We start from the raw sequence: 18,169 nt of genomic DNA on the forward strand, positions 1-18,169 counted from the left end.
AGACTGACGCCGCTGCTGTACAGTCCCAACAAGTCCAGTTCAGCTGCTTGGGCAGACTCGACTCGGTCGGCCATTGGCCAAGCTGGGGTATCCCACCCCTTCTTTGTCCTCTCAGCAATGTGCTTGTGCAATAAATACAGTGCTGCACCTCTGTGGATTCGTGTGCTTCGGTTCTACGCCGCCTCACGCCAAATGCCCCAATCAGGACGATGTCTGTTGCTAATTTTACTCGGTGTAAATCCGCCATACTGCGTACCGTCAGCTTTGTGCATTAGACCATGTTGGCCATGTCAGCGATGCACAAAGCCTTTGGTCTTGTCGGTAGGTACAAGGTAGGGTATGGGTAAGGTGGTTTATTGTGTACTAGAATAGTCTAGTTCTAATTCTAGGCAGCGAGTAGGCAGCAGACGGACGCAAAAGGAAAAGATTGGTGCTTTTCAGTCCATGCAGGAGTCGTGCGTATGCTACGGTACAGTACCGTACAGTACTGTACAGTATTGTGGGATTCCAGGCAGTATCTTGGGTCGTGTCATCGTGTCATCCCTTCCCCACAGTCCATGGAAGCAACGCTTTGTGGCATGTCATGGCATTTTCAAAAATGAATCTCCGTCCAAGCCGTCTTGGATTGGATCCGATCCGCATTCTGCTCTGCATTCTGCTCTGCATTCCCGCAACTGCCTGTCTGGGAAAGACATGGATCGCCAATAATGAGGGGTGCATGTCACGATTGACAGACAGCAAAGGGCCGAAGCAGAAGATCGCGTTTAGTATGTATGGTACAAGCAATTTAATTAATTGCTACTTTTGACTTGGAAACGCCGTGCCACACACACTTTTTCAAATCAGCCTGAGCGTACTAACTGTACCTCCTCCCATGCGACCTACACCTTTCAATGGTGGGGTTATGTTCCTAATTTGTTTCTACAGAGATCCAAAAAGGCTGTGAACATGATCGCAATGGGTAATTATGGCACAGCAGCAAGGAAAATCCTACCCCGACGCCAAGGCTAGTCAGGGACCTCTAGCTTCCCGTTCAGGAAACCCGGAGCTTACGGGCGTTTTTGTGTCGGACATCTGAGTAAATCTCCCTTGGTGTTCCCCTTGCAATGCCAAAGATTTGCATACCTTTGCCACCTGCTCGACTCGTCCGAAACGGATTGTCGGACACGAAAAACGACGATGAGTCGAGGGATGCAATGTCGCTTAATTGATCTTGTCGATATTGTCGCAGGACACGGCTGTTGCAGCGTAACGACTTTGGGCATTCTTGTGGTTTCCGTTTCTTTGGAAAGAAAAAAGATTCAAGACCCGACATACAATTTGACCAGTGCATGCACCTGGACTAATCATGTCAGCCCTAGCTAGTCTACAAAGTAATAGCACCAGTCTGAACACTCGGTGACATGACATGACGCGAGGATTACACAGTATTGTACCTAAAAATGCTACAAAGTAAACTCAGAAAATTGGTCTATAATTGTTTGTAGTTAATTATTACAACAATGATCAAAGCTCCAACGTTGGACAATTGCAATGTCACAAAGTATGACCGCGTTCTTTTCTCGTGTTGCCTCGCACAGACTGCCATGGATTCAGGGGCAGGCTCACTCATCTTCCAAGGGTTCCATCAATTTCCAGGGAGCGCCCGCCATCGAAATACCACGCCAGCCGCCAGATGCGACATCGATAGTGGCTCACAGTGCATACTTTTGCTGCAGCCTCGACAGTATGTTTTTATACTTTTACAAAGTATCTTTTCTTAGTCCTGGATTATTTTCTGTCGCACATTTCAACGGACCACTCACGACAAGGTACAGCACGTGCCTCGTCTACCAAACTCTTATCATGCTGTCCGAATCGTTAAGGTTCGGAGCAGCCCACTTCCAGTCAAGAGCAAGATTATGGGGAAGAAACATTTCACGGGGTTCTCCCACGTACGGAGACAGTAGGTCTAGGCCCAACGAATCACCGCCCACAAGCCCACTTTGGGACCGGAGGATCAGCTACCCCTGTGTGGAACCCAACGAGACAAAGCGAAACAGCCGCTGAGTCCGCCGGCCCCTCGGCTTTGCCAGCCGGGAGGGTCCTGATTCCGTAGAACGGTGGCGAACAGTCGCTTGGTCCTCTTTTTGCTATCGGGATGCGGGCTCTACGGAGTTCATTACTATTTAGTACATTACGGTACCATCGGAGTCAGTAATTACCTCGCATAAGCGAAGATACTACGACAAGTACGACTTTAGTACGGCCCCGAGTAATCTGCTTACGCAATGCAATACAGTATCTATCTACTTTGCTATGGTACAATATCGTCGTCGACGAGTGGTTGAGCATTGGGCCGTAAAAGACCTTGACGACCTTGTTGCATGCCACCAACCTGGCTTGCTTTCGTCTCTGCCGACTGCCTTGCAGACTATGTGCGATTCATACAGTACTGTACTACCAAACTAACTTTAGCTTTACAAAGTATGAACCTCAGAATGTACGGAGTAAATCCAGACTATCAAGGTACCAAGTACCGTGCTCGCATACCACAGGTACGTAGGTACCCTACTTTACTCAACTTCCCAACTCAGCCAACCCACAACCACCTGCTTGAGTGGAGTTAGTGGACTTGACGTACCGTACAGTACCTCGTATAACGACCCACATTGATAGGGTCTTGACCCACAGCCACCATCTTCATCCACACCACGGCCAAAACCATGAAAATACCTTCATATTCCCAACCACCCACCCCTCCATCAACAACAACTTAATAACTCATCTGGTTCGGTGGTGTAGTTGGTTCATCACAACAGTCTAACAAATTGTGCAATAAACTGTACAATGTTCCACTGTAGGTCCTCGGTTCGAGCCCGGGCCGAATCATGAGAAATCCTTTTTGGCGGTTGAGAGGGGTTTGCTTAGTAGTTTTGGCAGATGGAATGGTTGTTTCTGGTAGGGTATGACATGAGAGGCTTGATGGGATAGCTTGTGATGTTGTAGATGTCTTTTTGATGTCGGGTGATGCGAAAATATCGGTGTATGATTATGGAGGTGTTCCCAGGGGTATCACGTGATTGAGGTTGGTGGCATACCCTCACTTTGCTCGCTTGGCTGACTTGGTAGCAATCCTCAACCAAATTGAAAAGAGGCATTTACTTGTGCAAATAAAGCTACCTCCATATTCCATAATCTATTATTAACTAATTAATATTAAATAGGGATTTAAGGACTTGAGTTTCCCGAAATCGATCCACTTGCAAAAAGTGTACTAAGTTTTCTTCATGATATTTATGATGCATTAACCAAATATTCTGTATCGTATGGACTGATATCCGTGGCAGCCTTACGGGCGTACAAAACAACCACAAAAAGACATTTGTCATCCCATTGAATCAAGCTCTAGGCTAGGGCTGTTTGCAGTGCATGAATGAGCATCGCATGGCAGACCTCTCATCGCTTTATGGAGCCCATATCCTTAAAGCCATCCAAGCCATATCATGCTACTCCGTACACAACTTTCCTTGTTCTTCTTCTTGGGCGGTTGCTTTTTTCACTTGAGTTGAAACATGTTTCAAGGCATACGGACTTGACGGAGTATTTACCAGTAGCATTCCAAGCCATCACATTCACTCTCTTGTATATGGAAAAGAAATCCTATCTTGTAGTGTATTGGGCGGAATGGCAGATGGGCGGTGAGCGGTTATAAGTCGGACGAGCAAAGGGATGGAGTCGGGCAGCAGTTACCTCGCCACTCGCCTGCCGCTTTCCGAGGCTGACATTACGATGCCACGGTCACGGTATCTTTGAACTACTAACGTGGCACATGAATACTATTAGCACAGTAGTATTATGGCCATACCAATGAGTTATACCCACCCAGATCACCGAAGTTCGAACAACGGGTCAAGATAATGAATCATGTTGCTTGCAATATTTCAAGATCGTCAGCTTTCGATATTTTTGGCAACATGAATGGAATATTGTAATACGTTATTATGCAACAAACAAAATCTCAAACATGAAGAGTCAACCCTTGATTAAATTAAATCCCCGACGCCCTGTGCTGCCAATATTAGCATATTCGAGCTTCACATCAACACCGTGTGAGCTTCAACGTTGACGATCTCCAGCCTCATCCCAAACTTTTGAGATTCAACGTCGACGATCCCAAGCCTCACCCCAACACTGTAACGTAGTACGACCTCGAGAATGGCAGAGCGCAGGAATAATACCGGGATCTTGGGTTCTTTTACAGTTTTGCTAAAAAAAAAGAAGAAAGAAAAAGGAAAAGAATTACAGTATTACTTTTAGTCCGACGCATACTTACTGTATGGAGTACCGGGGCTGAATGTGCACATCACCATGTGGCAAGTGGCATTGGGACAGTATGCAACTGCAAAAATGTAATGGATCTGAAGAGTGAATTACGGAGTAAAGTGCATCCGTACAGAGTATGAAGGTTACGGAGTAATTACAATGTAGGCCAAAAAAGGTTCCCAGTATCCATGCACTGTTACGCAGATTAAATTTTTATCATTCCAGATGTTTGTGTTTAGAATGCATACCAGATGCATCAAACGTACACCGCATCCTCCAGATATAAAGCACCCAATTCAGCATCAGGGGCCCACTATATTGCCAAATTCCACCAAGGTTTGTGTGTCAATACAAACAAACCTCTACCGCCCAAGACACCCTAACAACCACAGCCTTTTGACAAACACGCGCATAGGAGGTAGCTCTGAGACGAGGCTGCCGGGTGTCTGCTCACAGCGTCTCTAAGCATCTTTACTACATCAGCATTCTTCACCACACTCGCTGTGCTGCCGCTGCAGATGCCTCCACTGCTACGCAGAGTATGAGCATTTCCACCAGACTTCAAGGTGGTTACCATGGCTGCCGCACATGTTGGGTTGGGACACGGGATCTTGATGCTCACAAGAACTGTTCTCACCGTTTCACACACATTTTCGGCATCAGGTACTCTACCCTTAAGCTTGGCGGTGTCGCAGCGGATCAACCTCGAGAAGGAATGTGTCCCGCAGGTGTATTTGTCGTAAGCCTTGACGCACATTGTGAGTATCTGGTTGTGGCTGGTGTTTGGTATTTGGTGTAGTAAATGTGCACTGGAGTGATGATGGGTGTCAAGAGATAAACTTGACCCTGACGTATAGGACTCAACAGAATCTTTTATGCACTTCCATTTTCTACGGAAAAGGAGTCACCGTAGAGCCAGAACCTTGAACAATAGCTTTGTTATAAAGCAGAACAAAAGAAAGGTCCTAAGCACAATGGATGGCTCTGGTGCTATATCTGCACAAAGACTAGACAATGGTAACGACGAGGGCCAGCAGGGCGTGGAAACTGATCAAACCAGTCCTTTGTATCTGAAATACCAAAAAAAAGGATGGGTGGCGATGCAAGTGTGACACTGCAACACATATTATGATTTAATTATACACAGGTAGGTATTCATGACATTCCAACAGTCGAGAAATTTGGTATTAAAACGCACTCCACACACTGCCCGCCATCACAAAGTAATTATGATCTTGCCGGCCGCCCTTCCCGTCTTCAGCTCCGCAAACGCCTCCTTGACTTGCTCAAAGGGAAACGTCTTGTGAGTGACCGTCTTGATCTTGCCATTGGCCAGCCATTCCGATACCCGCGACAAATCATTGTGGTTGTTGGACGTCATGTAAAACTCCATCTTGCGCTTGCCGCCGCCCAAAAACCCTGGCAGCATCAAACCCTTGACCATGCTCGTGACGACAGCCGAGTTCGCAGCACCGCCTACCGCGATATATTTGGCCTCGGGCCTGAGATAGTCGGGCGAGCCAGTGTACAAGTTTCCAGGCGAAAAGCCGACGAGGTCGACGGCAAGGTCAAAAACCTGTCCCTTCTTCTTGAGCTCCGCAACCACGTCAGACGTCTTGTAGTCGATGATCTCGTCGGCACCCAGGTCCTTGCAAAACTGGGCTTTGGCCGTGGAGCACGTAGCTGTAACGTGGCAGCCGAGCTGCTTGGCAATCTGGATCGCATAAGTGCCCGTCCCGCCGGCGCCTCCATTGATAAAAACCTTGGCGTCGGAGCCCTCCTTGATGTTGGCGGCAATGGGTTGCAGACCCGTCAAGGCGGCAGTGTTTGCGCCGGCTGCCTCCTCAAACGTGACGTTGTCGGCAATCTTGGCACTGCCTTCGTGTTCCAGAATCGTGTACTCGGCCAGCGTACCCTGGCTACCACGGGGATCGACGCGGCCCAAGACCCGGTCGCCTACCTTGTAGGCGGAATCGGGACCTGCCTTGACTACAACACCGGCGCAGTCCATGCCGGGGATCTTGCCGGCACTGACCATTAATCGGCCGACGACAGGGACGGCGGGGAACTTGTAGTCGGCCGGGTTAATGGACGCGGCCTTGACTTGAGTGAGCACTTGGCCCTTCTTCAGTGGCTGTGAAGGGTAAGGAGCGGCATCGTTGAGCTGGAGGGTCTTGGCCACGTCCCCAGGGCCGCTGAGCTGCCAAGCCCGCATTGTCTTCTTTTCTTCGGCCATATCTTTATTCTGTTGTGCTTGTTTGTGGTAATGTGAGTGGGGTGTGTTTGTGTTTTTGAATAGGTACCTAATCAACTATATTTAAAGTGTTGGAGATATACTTTGTAGATTGAGTGGGTGTGAATAAAAAGTTTGGGAAGATGGGCGACAAACACCAGAAGCGCATCATGGAAAATTATACGTGATCGAATGGTGATGCCATTGCATGGGAGCTAACGCGGACAAGGTATGTCCCGGATGCTTGAGCGAAATGGTGCCACTTTTATTGCACCTCCCTCCGTCGCAAGCGTAGGTACCTACCTACTCGGTATTCATTTCGCCTCCTTTTCTTCCTGATCGGGAGAAACACATATCCCTGGGCCCGATGGGAGCGGACCAAATCTTGCAAATATCAATGGAGGTAATCTGAATTCAGTATTTTGCGCCGGAGCGATGTGGACTGGTCTAGTCAGGTTAAAGGGATTTCAAATAAACTCGCCGCAAACTGCCCGCAGATTTGACATGGACCCACCAACTTAATGGCAGGAACCGACGCATCAATCAAATCAGGATTCAGCTGAGCTGCCATCAAGGCAATGGATCTTCTGGTTGACAGAAAAAAAAACTAAAAAAACTAAATTCTCCCGAACTCGGCTTTGGCACATGCATGTCACGCAATCGCAAGAATGTACGAGCAAGCTGAAGAACAATGACAGTCACACCATCACAACAATCACAGGCAACATCCCATTTATCTGGTGTGCTAAAGATGGTTTATCTTGTGGTCGTTCAGACGGTTTGGCAAGACGTACGTTATACTGCTACTCTTGCTAGAAGGACTGCATTCTCGCCTGTATCATGTTGCACCACGGACGGAGTCGGAATCAGAGTATTTTCCGACATCAAGTCGCAGCCGAATTACCTACAATATTATAGGTTGAAATAGCCATCGACGGTGTCCATTGCGACCACATACCAAAATTAGTGTCCGTGCTAATGTCGATACTTATTCTCGTGCACGGGGTCAATCCTGCCACATGGCTATCAAAGAATCGGCCGAGAGACATGAAATTCAATCTTGTGTTTGCCTTCTGTAGAGGTCGACAGACTCTATGTCGGCGCCTCAAGAAGGTGTATATGTACATAGCTGGCGCCACACATGCCCGTATTCAAACTCGAATCATGTCAGCAGACACGCACGGCTTTCGCCTTTGACGTGGCGTGGCGTCGTCACGTCTCGTGACCGCATACTGTCCCAAGCCGTTGCATAGTTCCAGCACCCGCAGAGCTCTTCAAAGTTGAACAGTCTCAGTCGTATCCAACTCATGAAGACTCCTTCAAGGTCTTGCCCTCCGCTGCGAGTTCTCGCTCAGCCTGCCTGTAGTACTTGGCTGTGTCTACTCCATGCTGGTTGTGGTTCACAAAGTTGAACCACGGCACAACCTCGTGGAACAGGGCCGAGTAGCGCGACTGTCTGGCCGCAACGCCCTGCATGTTGGGCGTCAGCTGCGACACGCCGTACAGAGGCTCGCCCTTCTTGACCTTGTCCACCATCTCGCGCATGTCCATGTCAACCTCGCGCGAGTTCTCCGACATGCCGAAGAAGCGTACTGTAGAGATAAAATGCGTCGGTAACTGAATTCCCGCAAATCAGAGAAAACACATGTGGCAAAGGGTGAACCTACAGCACGATCTCTGGTAGAACAGGAGGAAGCCCCCCGTGAGCCCAACAGCTCCCGTAAGCCTCATTGCCTGGGCAAAGCCGCCCCTGCCAACCAAAGATGGCGAGACCTTCTCCATCAAGGTGAGGAGACCGGGTCCGGCCGCGGCCGCAGTAGCACCGTACGCATAATCGGATGGCCTCGCGTATGAGACGACACGCTTGAAGTGTCTGTAGTAGTCGATGTAGCCATTGAGTCAGCCAAGGTTCACGACAGAAGCAGCCCAGTTCATGTTTCATTCGCGCGACAAGAATCGAATCGGTGGGACGTACGGATCGTTGTCTATGAGCTGTAGATATTGTTGAATTGATGATTAGCAGGTGCCTTGGCTCGGTTGTCGGCGTCCATCCTTCAAGCAACGATTGACTTACGGGATACTCGCTAGGGAGCGTCTTGCTGGGCACATATCGTGCCGTGCTGTCAATCGACATTGTGAAGATCTGGCTGAACAATGGTCGTTGTCCGGTTGGTCGATTTCTCTATATCGTCCCTTCGTCGTCATTACTTCATTGTACCGAAGGGAATTGGAAGCTTAGCTTGCGAACCGATATTCAACTGCCTCAGGCACCAACTAGCTGGCTGGGTTGAATTAATCGGGCGGAAGCCAATGCACGCATGCCAAGCCAAGTTCCATTCCTGCCCCGCAGAGTTGCATTTGATAAGCACTTTACGCGTCTGTGGTCCAAGACGCGTTTGCACAAATCCATCAACATCATCGCGCAACAACTTTATGCCTACCTAATAAAGAGTTACCTACCTAAGCTCACTAATCACGGGTCTAGCATAAGTGAACACTAAAAGAGAAGTCTAATAAAAGAGCCCAATCTATTTGCCGCAAAGAAAAGACCTCGTGTCTCCAAGATGTCTACCTCTAAAGCAAAACAGCCATCTGTTCCAGCGCTCGACAATTACATACCCGACGATGAGGATTTCTTCGATCCCTTTGCATCGCCCACCAATTCACCCAACCAGAGCCCTAAGGCTAAGGGCGGGGCCAAACGTAGTGAGCCAGATGGAGGTCTGGGTATAGACGAAGAGGTCTCTGTCGCCAAGCGCGCCCGAGTCCCGCGTGTCAAACTTGATGAGACAAGGTGCGCTGCAGTTTCCCCGACATGATTCAACTTCTCGTCCCCTCATATATCGAACTAACTTCGGACGCTACCATCGACGCAAAAATGCAGACTTCTCTCGGATAAGGGCATACCTGCTCTTCGTAAGCGGGCAGGAACCCTCAGGCTCAAGGGCAAGGGGCACGAGTTCTCTGACGCTGCCCGGCTCTTATCCTTCTACCAACTCTGGCTCGACGATCTCTTCCCCAAGGCCAAATTTCTCGACGCATTGGCCATGGTAGAGAAGGCTGGCCACAAGACCACTATGCACAAGGCCCGCACAGATTGGATCAACGACCTGAAGCCCAACATGACGGCTCCCGATAATGACGGTCACGCCGACATTGGCCACGCTCCAGTAGCGCAACCACAGTCGTCTAGGATAGCGCCGATCTTTGAGAAGCGACAAACGATCGATGCATCTACTATGCCAGCAGAGGATAGCAATGGTGTGGATGATTTGTTTGGAGGCGATGACCTCGGCGAAATGTATGATGTCACCCCCAAGGCTACTAGGCCCGTTGGAGAGCCAGACGACGATGATATCGAGGCTTTGATGGCCGAGGCGGAATCTTCAATAAGGCAACCAGCGCCTATAGCCATGAGTCTATTCGGCTCCGGAAGACCGGCCAAGACTGGTACAGAGGCACAACGCGCAAATGGTTCTCCCAATGATGAAGACCTAGATGCCGTCATGGCGGAGGCGGAAGTTCACACAGTGTCCCACGGTTCATCTACAGCCAGGAAACAACGTGCCCAGACTGATCCTGGGAACGACGATGACGATCTGGAAGCGTTGATAGCCGAGGCCGAAGGTGTGCTGAAACAAAAGCCAGCGCCGTCACACAAAACGAAGGACAAAACGAGTAGTTTTGATGACGAAGAGGCAGCTATGGCTGAGCTGGACCTATGGTAACCTGAGGTGTCATGATTTCTATAAAAATGTATTTGTCGCTCATGGGATACGGTATTTAAGTGTAGATGTCAGCGTTGGCTAGACATTTCCGGTTCCCAAAAATAGTCGTCATGCAGGCCGTGTGTGGTACCTGGCATGAGCTTGAAAAGAAGGATTCCTCGCATGATCGATCCCCCTGCATTGCAATGAACAACATGTGAACCAAAAGTCATTGTTTCCCCACAACAATATTCACTTCTTCTTTCCCTTTTGAGTCATCCTCCTGAATGCATCTAGGCCGCCTGATCCCATTGGACGGTAATCACCGCCGCCAGGAGCATTGTAGGTACTTTGGGGAGCGACAGTATAAGTCTTTTGCAGACCTGTGCCGGCAGTCCGGTACGGATTCTTGGGCGCCAGCTTCTTTTGGATTTCCTCCTCGAAGATGGAGCGGCCGGCAGGGCGCGAGGGCAGCGTTGCCGCCTGTGAGCTGCCGTAGGAAGCTGTTTCTTGGGCTTGCTTCGCGGCACTGTGGGAGGTCTGATTAGTGAAAAGCAAAGAAGATACAAGAAGAGAAAGAATGAATGCTTGTGGCAAAGGGAGAGACGAGGGGTTGAAGACATAGACGGCAGAGGCATTACATACGCGTAATCAAATTCACGAGTCTCAATATGCCTCTTGCGGAAATCATCGGTACGTTTGAGAATAGGTCTGCTCCACTCTCCTATGAGCTTCTCGGCCATTCTCTTCACGCCGGGCTCGGGACGCTTGCTCTTGGTGTAAAAAAGCACAACCTTGCCGATGCCACTGCTCAGAAGCGCTTCCTTCTCCACCGGAAGTCGCAGAAGAGCAGTGAAGATTTCGCGTTGAATGTTGTAAGCTGGGAGGGATCCATCGTTGAGCGGCTCGAGGAAGAAGCGGAGTGACTGCAAAAAGTTTGTCTCGGGGTCAAGAATGGCGTGTTGGATGGCGTTACGGTTCATCATGGCCACTACCTTGGGTAGAAGTTTCAGTTTCTCAATGGCCGGCTTGCCTTCCTCGCGCGCCTTGTTGTCAGCCACGCAGGCATTCTCCATGCTAATTTTGAGGGCTGCTATCTCCTCATCGGCCATTTCCTCAAGGTCCTACAAGTATCGGTTAGCAGCGGGGATATCACAGCACTGGGCCAATAAAAGTAGCTGTGACCAAATACATACAACCTCGTCCTTCTTGCGCCGCCTGCTGCTGCGGCCTTTGGCGGCAGCATCCATGGCCTTGAGCAGCGCCCGCTTGCGCCTCTCCTCGGGAGTCAAGGTAGACTCATCAATCTCAGGCTCAGGGCTCTTTTCTTTTGCCTTGGCCCGTCTGGAATCGCCAGCCATTCGGGACTTGCGTTGTCTCCTAGAACCGTTCTCATCGTCTGAACCGCCAGCGGCATCACCAAGGTCGTCGGCGGCGGCTTCGACGGTACGGCGCTTCTTGAGCTGTGTTTTGCGCTTCGGTGGTGCTTCACCCTCCCCACGCTTCCGCTTTGATGCCTTTAGGCTTTTGGCAATGTCTTCGTAGTCGCGCTCTTCCACACGCGCCGTATCGGGATTGTATTCTTCCTCAAAGACACCTTCGTCAATGTCGGAGAGGACGTCGGAATCTTCGCCGGCATCGTCGATCTGATCATCGTCCTTGGTAGGGGCCCGAGGCGACCCGGCTGTCTCTGACTCGACGTCTGACATTGTTGATCGAGTGGAAACCAGGAGTCAATGAGGCAATCCTGACTGCGACTATTCGCCCAGAGCGATAGTGCCGACGCTGCTCGTGCGTCCAAGTCTCGGATAAGAGGTGTAAATTGTCGACCTGATGTTGGTTTCGATTTAATGAGACTGGTGGGCAACTGTCTGTATTGGCAGTGATGATTAGGATGTGTCCTTTTGCTGATAATCACGAGCAAGATGGAGTCGCGATGGACTTTTTTTTTTTTTGTTTGACGTGAGGTCCAAGTAAGATGTTCGAACTTCGAAGTACCTGGAAGGAGTACCTCCGACTGGGCTCTATCGATTTGCAGGCCTGGAATTAATCGCTTTCGCTGCTTCAGGTTGCTCAGGTTCTATCGCATGTGCCCCACTTATGTTCGACATCCCCACAATAACTCCAGACAGAGTTTGAGGTGTTGTGGCCCAAGCTTCTTCTGGGTGTTTACTTTGATGTTTGCGCTGTTTTGTTGCCACCGACGACGGCCCTGCATTTTGACGGCCGCCCACCTTTGCTCTGCATGCATGGTATAAACTTTCTTACACAGCATACCAACCTACCTAAAGCCGCCATCATCCGCGGCAGCACTCTCGGGCTCGCACAATACTCCCTTGCCCTGACTGTATTCACCTTCTCTGGCTCTTTTCTGGTCAACTATAGCTGTTTGCTGGATTTTTTCAAGGACTGGTTCTCTCTTTATCTCTCATTTAACAGTGCCCACCATGAATGATCAACGTAGCTATGAAGGGCATATGGATTGGGAGTACCACAACAACAAGGGGCCGGTCGATGCTACCAGTCCGTTTGCTCAGGCTTCGCAGCGTGGTGCAAAACTTTGTAAGTTCAGCGACGAGAGCCACCCAGATGTAATTCTCACACCCTCGCGCAACAACTGATTGAAAACTCCCTGTTCATGCAGCTTCCTTTGCCAGTCCCGCACCACCACAATACCCCAGCATGCGACCAAATCCCTTTTCGAAGCCAGATATTACCATGACGGACTCTCCCTTCAAGACACAGGCCCAAAAGGCTTCCCAGTCCTCCATCTTCAGCTCTTCGCTCCAGAACCATCCGAGGGCGACGCCTTTCCGCAATACCGCTTTTACGACCCCACAGCGGCGTGTTGACGAGTTGGCTTCGGAGATGTCAGGCGCCGAGACAAGCCCTGCCTTAACCGACATATCGGAAGCTGCTATGGACAACACGCCGGAACCAGACAGCCGTGACGACTTTGGCAAGATGACAATCACGCCGGCAAGGGCCAAGCACCTTTTCGCCGCATCACCAACTCGGAGCACTGCCGCACACATCTCGGGACGGGGAGAGCTTCCACGACCCAGGGACGCACGATCACACGACAGGGTTAGAAAGCGCAGGAGGCAGTTCGGAGACCGGGATGTTGGTAGTGTCCGGCCACGGCTGCATGCAGATTCGGACCAGTCCGACGTCGACGTGGACGATGAGGATAGTTCGCGTGAAGGCAGCCGCAGTGGTAACAACCGCAGGCAGCGCAGGCGTGATAACCCTGGATGGCTCAGCAACTTCCTCACCACCATACACGATCACCCCAATGCGCCCGTTATCATGTCATGGTGGATCCAGTTCGCCGTCAACCTGAGTTTTGCGCTTATGGGTGTTGCGGCGTTTGCTGTCATGGGCCACATGATCCTTGCCGATTTCAGGTATGCGGCCAGCGAAGCAAGATCCAAGCTACTCGCCGAGATGGAGGCGTGCACGCACGAGTACACCAAGAACAGATGCGCGCCCAAGGTAGACAGGCTGCCGGCGCTAGGCGTGGTATGCGACGAGTGGGAGATTTGCATGAACCAGGACCCGGAGAAGATTAAGAGCCTTGCTATATCGTCAAAGCAGATGGCCATCACTATCAATGAATTCTTCAACGTCCTCAGCTTCAAGGCATGGGTAAGTAAAAGCAGGTCGAAAGACGTCGCTGGTCGTGACGGTTTTGAAGCTCATTGATCACAATTTTCAAAGCTGATCAAATGTTATCCCAGGGTTTCATACTTTCTCTGATTATCATATTCCTACTTGCCAATAACCTGGGCCATAGCAAGTTCCGCCAGTCGATGGCTTCCGAGGTCAAATCACAACAAACCAGCGCCCCGGCGCCATCGCAGCACCTGTTTCCACCATCACAGGACCCGAAGCAGGCCTTCATCTGGGCACCGGTAACCCCCAAGAATCTGCGGCGAGGAATTTTCTTGAAAGACGACGCTTCAGAAACGGATGAGTCGCCGCAGTCTGATGTCAAGGCCATTATGCCATCACAGACGCCATCGAACCGGAGGAGTCCTAGCAAGGGTGAGCGCGATCGTGATAGGGATCGGTTTCGCGCCTATAGCCCGAGCAAGAGGAGCCCGACTAAATTCTATTGAGTCAACTTTTCTTTTGTCCAGTGAAGGGTCAGGGATTATGGACGGACGGTCGTTTGTACACTGTTGATGTCCTCGGCAATTCCGAATGTATTTTTGAATGCTTGATTTTGTCCCCCTTTGTGCACCACGGGCTCGATGCGCTCTCTAACGGCATAAATCAATGCCGAGGGCAGATACAGCTCCTCTAAGAAAAGCGCACAAACAAACATGAAGATACGGATATCCATCGAATCAATCCAACACTGCAGTGCATGTATGCGACTTGAAGTCTGTGCCAGGGGACATCATGCAACGACAGACGCGCAGGCTAACGCATTTTGTCATGGCGTCTTAACATCATGTAACGAAAAAGCATCTCAACTTGAAAGTTAGGGGTAATTGGAGGGGGCCAGCCTTTTATTGGTAATGAGTCGAAAGGGGCTCATATCAGACTACCTAGCTCCAATGGTTGTCTACCGGTGATTTTGCTCCGGGCCTGTTGGTCAGGGGTCGCTTTGATGGTGCATTGTGATGGTTGTATTACTACGGTATTGCCAAATTTGACGGAACCCTATAGCAGACTACCTACCTACTTAATTATGTACAACGTACAAAAGCACTTGATCCATGCAGTTTTCTGCTTAGACCGATTTGACACCAGACGAGCAATTGTCTCGAATGTTCGCCACGTCAAAGGGCCTTTGTACCCGTAGTAATATGGACTTCACTCTTCACGCATACCTCAGGCCCCAGGCAGGGGGGATGAAAGAAGGAAAGAGATGCGGATCATTAAAGAATCTCGGTGGATTAACATATTGTAGGATCCCTATGGTAGGCAAAACTCCCTACGACCATACCTTGGTGGTCAAGGTTACAAGTGCCCTAGGTAATCAAAGGTATAACCAAAGTAATTCGATAATACATCGCGCATTAGCGGGTGGGGTATATTTTCCAGCCCGGGCCTGGGGAACCATCGTACTCCGTATTCCCGCATAGGTACCTTACCTGGTAGGCACCATTGGACGTTAAAGGCTGTTGAAAATTTTGAATTTACGTGGCACATGAGGGCCCTGTAGGATCGTCAAGGATCTGTGGGCTTGTGAGGCAAGACTACCTTGGCTTGCCCATGGCCCAAGAGGACAAGCAAATTGGTAGTTCAGATTGACATCTACTTCACTAAGGTAGTCACCCAAAGCTCTGTTTCGTAAACCCGCGACTAATCCATTGCCCCGGGTTAGGACTTTGCGAACCTTTATATTGCTTTAAATCCACAAGTAGAAACAAGATGAGTGATTTGAAGCGAAGCAAGCGTTGGAAGCTTGAGCAGATTTTGTAACCGTGTGGTGGTTGTCTTGGCTGTCAAATCGACTCGGGATTGTGCCGGCTGGACCCACACGGTTCCTAGCTTCACCCCACCAAGTCTTGTCGCCTGGCTCTCCATGGGCAATTTGAATACGACGGACCGACCAGGTTGCGTCATTTTGAATTTCAGAACATTCGGGGTAGGCAATTGACTGTTGAGTGAAGCGCTTACCAGGAACCTAGAGGCAGGGATCGCGAAATCTACAGAGAAGCAAAATATCGACGAATGCCCCAAGGCAGTGGGTGACGCGCTGGGTTGTTTGTGTACTTTCGAAAACGGACAAAAATGAATGAAGAAGCAAATATCCATCAGCTATTTTAGGCCAAGCCTGGGGTCAATTTACAGTACTGACGTTTTTTTGGTGGTCTTTCTTTTTCTTTTTTTTGTTTTTTTGTTCCTTTTTCGAGCCCCTCGGTCAAACTTCTCCCAGCGGGTTTTCGGGCCAGAACTGTCCCCACATTGACGGCACTTTTTGAGTTAAGGTAAGGTACCCAGGCTTGCCAGGTAATAAGTACGATTGATTTCTCAGCATCCATCACACTCTTCAGGATAGCATCGCGCAGCGCAACCATTTAACCATATCGAATACCGAGCGCGAGTATTAATAGGCTACTCTAACCCGGAAAAAGGTCAGGGTGCCTCGAATAGGTACTTGTTCAGGTAGGTCCCTGACTGATCCGCAAGCAAAAGCGCGACCAATGGTAAACTCTGACGCAACCGCTATATCAGCGAGTGCAACATGCAGTCAGTCTGACGATCCGATTCTTGATTCCGTCCGCGGCTTGTTCCACGTCGCGCATCACAGTGAGCATTGTGTAAGTATCTTACCTACCTTACCTGCCTAGGTACCTAACCCATCCAAACCCATCTCCAGTACACACTAAAGCTACCTACCTACCTACCTACATTACCTACCTTCCCTAGGTCGCTAGGTAGGTACCTAAGTACATGTAGGTCTGGTAGCTATCGAAGCTTAAGCTCCTCCCCACATCCAGACCAACCTGCCCCCTATCTGCCTTGACCGCACCAACTACACCTACCTTACTTTTTTCTTTTCTTTTTTGGAAGGTACCTACCCAAGTACCATGCAAAGGTATCTAAAACAACTTACTTACCTACCTAACCATTTAGCTCTTCGCTTGAATTAAGCCACCATCACGTTAGCCACCGGTCAGGATACTCGCTCCTCAAAACACACCAACTCTTCGTCCGTCGGGTGCGTCGCCTTGTCCACGACTGCCATAGCGCGCCTTCTGTCGTAACCGCGAAGCTTAGCTTGCTTTGGGCACAAGCATGTTTCAGCAAGCTCTCAACCCCGTCCCTCACCATCCGCCTTTTCTCTGCGCAGGCTTCTGGGTGACGCACGGCCGGTTCGATCCATAAAGTTCTCTCTATAATCTTTTAGGCCAAGCGGGCTGCTCTTGGTCCCAATCTCGTCCCTTACCCTTCCCGACCTGCCGGCTTGTTTGCTTGCGCCAAGACTGTGCTATGGACACGGAGCAGACCGAACCCATGGATGAGGATTCGAAAACGACGACGACCAGCACGAGCCCGAAAGCATCCGCCGAGTCGTCTGCCACTCCTTCATCCGGCCCGGTCACCACCTCATCCGGCAAGCATCCCGCCCCAAGCCCGGCCGCTGCTCCGACGTCGCAGCAATCCAAGCGCAAGCGGGGGCCCGGGATCGTCACCCCAAACGCCTGCACCGAGTGCCGCAAGAAGCGCGCAAAGGTCTGCAACCCTCCCCGCCTCTTCCCACCACTTCAGTTAACTGCATCTGTCCCGCGCACCCAGCTCTTCGTCTCACAGTCGCTCGCTGCAATCTACACTGGGCCGAACTGACCCTTGTTCGTTTTGATCTATTTAGTGCGATGGCCAAACGCCCTGCTCGCGATGCAAGGCCCAAAAAGACGTCGAGTGCGTTTATGAGATACCTGTCAGGCAGTCCAAGGAGTACCTGAGAGCCGAGATCGACCATCTGCGCCGTCAGCAACGAAACAACGAGAGCGTCCTGTCGGCCCTAGGGGTGCCTGGACAGTGGGAGGAAGTCTTGCGACGACTGCGCAACGGCCAGTCCATCGAGTCGATATCAGAATGGCTTGGCGGGACCTTGCCGTCTGGTGGTGGCACCGCCCCCTCTTTCAACCGCCCTGCTGGTCCCGCCGGCTCCGGGTTCACTCCTGTGCCCACGTTTTCTGGCGCTCACTCTGGCCTTCACGCGACAGCTCCGGCGGGCTCTCACCCGGATGGGGCCACGAGTCCTGCTTCGGCTCATCCGGCGAGCGGGCTGCGCCAAGATAGGGAACCAGCCAGTCCTTGGGGTGGGCATTTCTCTGCACAATCCGCACCGAGCGAATCTCCTGCAGATGCCATGAGCTGGAGTGGTGAGCGTCGGGGGCAGTCTTCACGAGTCGGCACGTGGGTCGATGGTCTTGGGGACAGGGAAGCCAAGGAAATGGGC

General features: G+C 50.7%; 7 protein-coding genes and 1 non-coding gene across 8 annotated transcripts; 4 read left to right on the forward strand and 4 right to left on the reverse strand.

The window, feature by feature from the left end:
- Positions 1-2,769: 2,769 nt before the first annotated feature.
- On the forward strand, positions 2,770-2,871 carry MGG_20312. Its single transcript has one exon. It is a non-coding gene; the product is annotated as a tRNA-Val (tRNA).
- A 1,205-nt stretch (positions 2,872-4,076) lies between these two features.
- MGG_09008 (uncharacterized protein) lies at positions 4,077-5,062 on the reverse strand (the record flags this gene model as incomplete). The annotated part of the gene is made up of 4 exons (XM_003721285.1): positions 4,077-4,248; positions 4,316-4,381; positions 4,572-4,618; positions 4,760-5,062. 4 exons carry the CDS (start codon positions 5,060-5,062, stop codon positions 4,077-4,079), a joined length of 588 nt encoding a protein of 195 aa, XP_003721333.1.
- Positions 5,063-5,396: 334 nt separating this feature from the next.
- Positions 5,397-7,075, reverse strand: MGG_09007 (uncharacterized protein). Its single transcript, XM_003721286.1, has one exon. The coding sequence runs from the start codon at positions 6,539-6,541 to the stop codon at positions 5,522-5,524; it is 1,020 nt and encodes a 339-aa protein (XP_003721334.1). The 5' UTR covers positions 6,542-7,075; the 3' UTR covers positions 5,397-5,521.
- Positions 7,076-7,572: 497 nt separating this feature from the next.
- Positions 7,573-8,807, reverse strand: MGG_09006 (uncharacterized protein). The gene is made up of 4 exons (XM_003721287.1): positions 8,613-8,807; positions 8,514-8,530; positions 8,206-8,411; positions 7,573-8,130 (listed from the first exon to the last, which is right to left on the reverse strand). The coding sequence occupies exons 1-4, from the start codon at positions 8,670-8,672 to the stop codon at positions 7,844-7,846; spliced, it is 570 nt and encodes a 189-aa protein (XP_003721335.1). The 5' UTR covers positions 8,673-8,807; the 3' UTR covers positions 7,573-7,843.
- MGG_09005 (chromosome segregation in meiosis protein 3) lies at positions 7,885-10,537 on the forward strand. The gene is made up of 2 exons (XM_003721288.1): positions 7,885-9,332; positions 9,423-10,537. The coding sequence occupies exons 1-2, from the start codon at positions 9,103-9,105 to the stop codon at positions 10,264-10,266; spliced, it is 1,074 nt and encodes a 357-aa protein (XP_003721336.1). The 5' UTR covers positions 7,885-9,102; the 3' UTR covers positions 10,267-10,537.
- Positions 10,164-12,204, reverse strand: MGG_09004 (transcription factor IWS1). Its single transcript, XM_003721289.1, has 3 exons — positions 11,442-12,204; positions 10,891-11,369; positions 10,164-10,774 (listed from the first exon to the last, which is right to left on the reverse strand). Exons 1-3 carry the CDS (start codon positions 11,952-11,954, stop codon positions 10,498-10,500), a joined length of 1,269 nt encoding a protein of 422 aa, XP_003721337.1. The 5' UTR covers positions 11,955-12,204; the 3' UTR covers positions 10,164-10,497.
- Positions 12,205-12,497: 293 nt separating this feature from the next.
- Positions 12,498-14,709, forward strand: MGG_09003 (uncharacterized protein). Its single transcript, XM_003721290.1, has 3 exons — positions 12,498-12,807; positions 12,890-13,893; positions 13,986-14,709. Exons 1-3 carry the CDS (start codon positions 12,693-12,695, stop codon positions 14,364-14,366), a joined length of 1,500 nt encoding a protein of 499 aa, XP_003721338.1. The 5' UTR covers positions 12,498-12,692; the 3' UTR covers positions 14,367-14,709.
- A 2,487-nt stretch (positions 14,710-17,196) lies between these two features.
- Positions 17,197-18,009, forward strand: MGG_09002 (uncharacterized protein; the record flags this gene model as incomplete). Its single annotated transcript, XM_003721291.1, has 3 exons — positions 17,197-17,439; positions 17,576-17,880; positions 17,934-18,009. 3 exons carry the CDS (start codon positions 17,197-17,199, stop codon positions 18,007-18,009), a joined length of 624 nt encoding a protein of 207 aa, XP_003721339.1.
- Positions 18,010-18,169: the final 160 nt, after the last annotated feature.

This window comes from Pyricularia oryzae, chromosome 7 (genome assembly GCF_000002495.2).
Source record: "Pyricularia oryzae 70-15 chromosome 7, whole genome shotgun sequence".
Taxonomy (NCBI): domain Eukaryota; kingdom Fungi; phylum Ascomycota; class Sordariomycetes; order Magnaporthales; family Pyriculariaceae; genus Pyricularia; species Pyricularia oryzae.

What these genes read in the sequence shown, in the direction of transcription:
- MGG_09007 (XM_003721286.1), bottom strand. Translation starts at nt 6,541, where the DNA reads ATGGCCGAAGAAAAGAAGACAATGCGGGCTTGGCAGCTCAGCGGCCCT.
- MGG_09006 (XM_003721287.1), bottom strand. Translation starts at nt 8,672, where the DNA reads ATGTCGATTGACAGCACGGCACGATATGTGCCCAGCAAGACGCTCCCT. An exon ending in GTTCTACCAGAGATCGTGCT is followed by an intron (nt 8,131 to 8,205) that starts GTAGGTTCACCC and finishes TTATCTCTACAG; the next exon opens with TACGCTTCTTCGGCATGTCG.
- MGG_09005 (XM_003721288.1), top strand. Translation starts at nt 9,103, where the DNA reads ATGTCTACCTCTAAAGCAAAACAGCCATCTGTTCCAGCGCTCGACAAT. An exon ending in GTCAAACTTGATGAGACAAG is followed by an intron (nt 9,333 to 9,422) that starts GTGCGCTGCAGT and finishes GCAAAAATGCAG; the next exon opens with ACTTCTCTCGGATAAGGGCA.
- MGG_09004 (XM_003721289.1), bottom strand. Translation starts at nt 11,954, where the DNA reads ATGTCAGACGTCGAGTCAGAGACAGCCGGGTCGCCTCGGGCCCCTACC. An exon ending in GGCGCAAGAAGGACGAGGTT is followed by an intron (nt 11,370 to 11,441) that starts GTATGTATTTGG and finishes CGATACTTGTAG; the next exon opens with GACCTTGAGGAAATGGCCGA. An exon ending in ACTCGTGAATTTGATTACGC is followed by an intron (nt 10,775 to 10,890) that starts GTATGTAATGCC and finishes GACCTCCCACAG; the next exon opens with TGCCGCGAAGCAAGCCCAAG.
- MGG_09003 (XM_003721290.1), top strand. Translation starts at nt 12,693, where the DNA reads ATGAATGATCAACGTAGCTATGAAGGGCATATGGATTGGGAGTACCAC. An exon ending in GCAGCGTGGTGCAAAACTTT is followed by an intron (nt 12,808 to 12,889) that starts GTAAGTTCAGCG and finishes CTGTTCATGCAG; the next exon opens with CTTCCTTTGCCAGTCCCGCA. An exon ending in TCCTCAGCTTCAAGGCATGG is followed by an intron (nt 13,894 to 13,985) that starts GTAAGTAAAAGC and finishes ATGTTATCCCAG; the next exon opens with GGTTTCATACTTTCTCTGAT.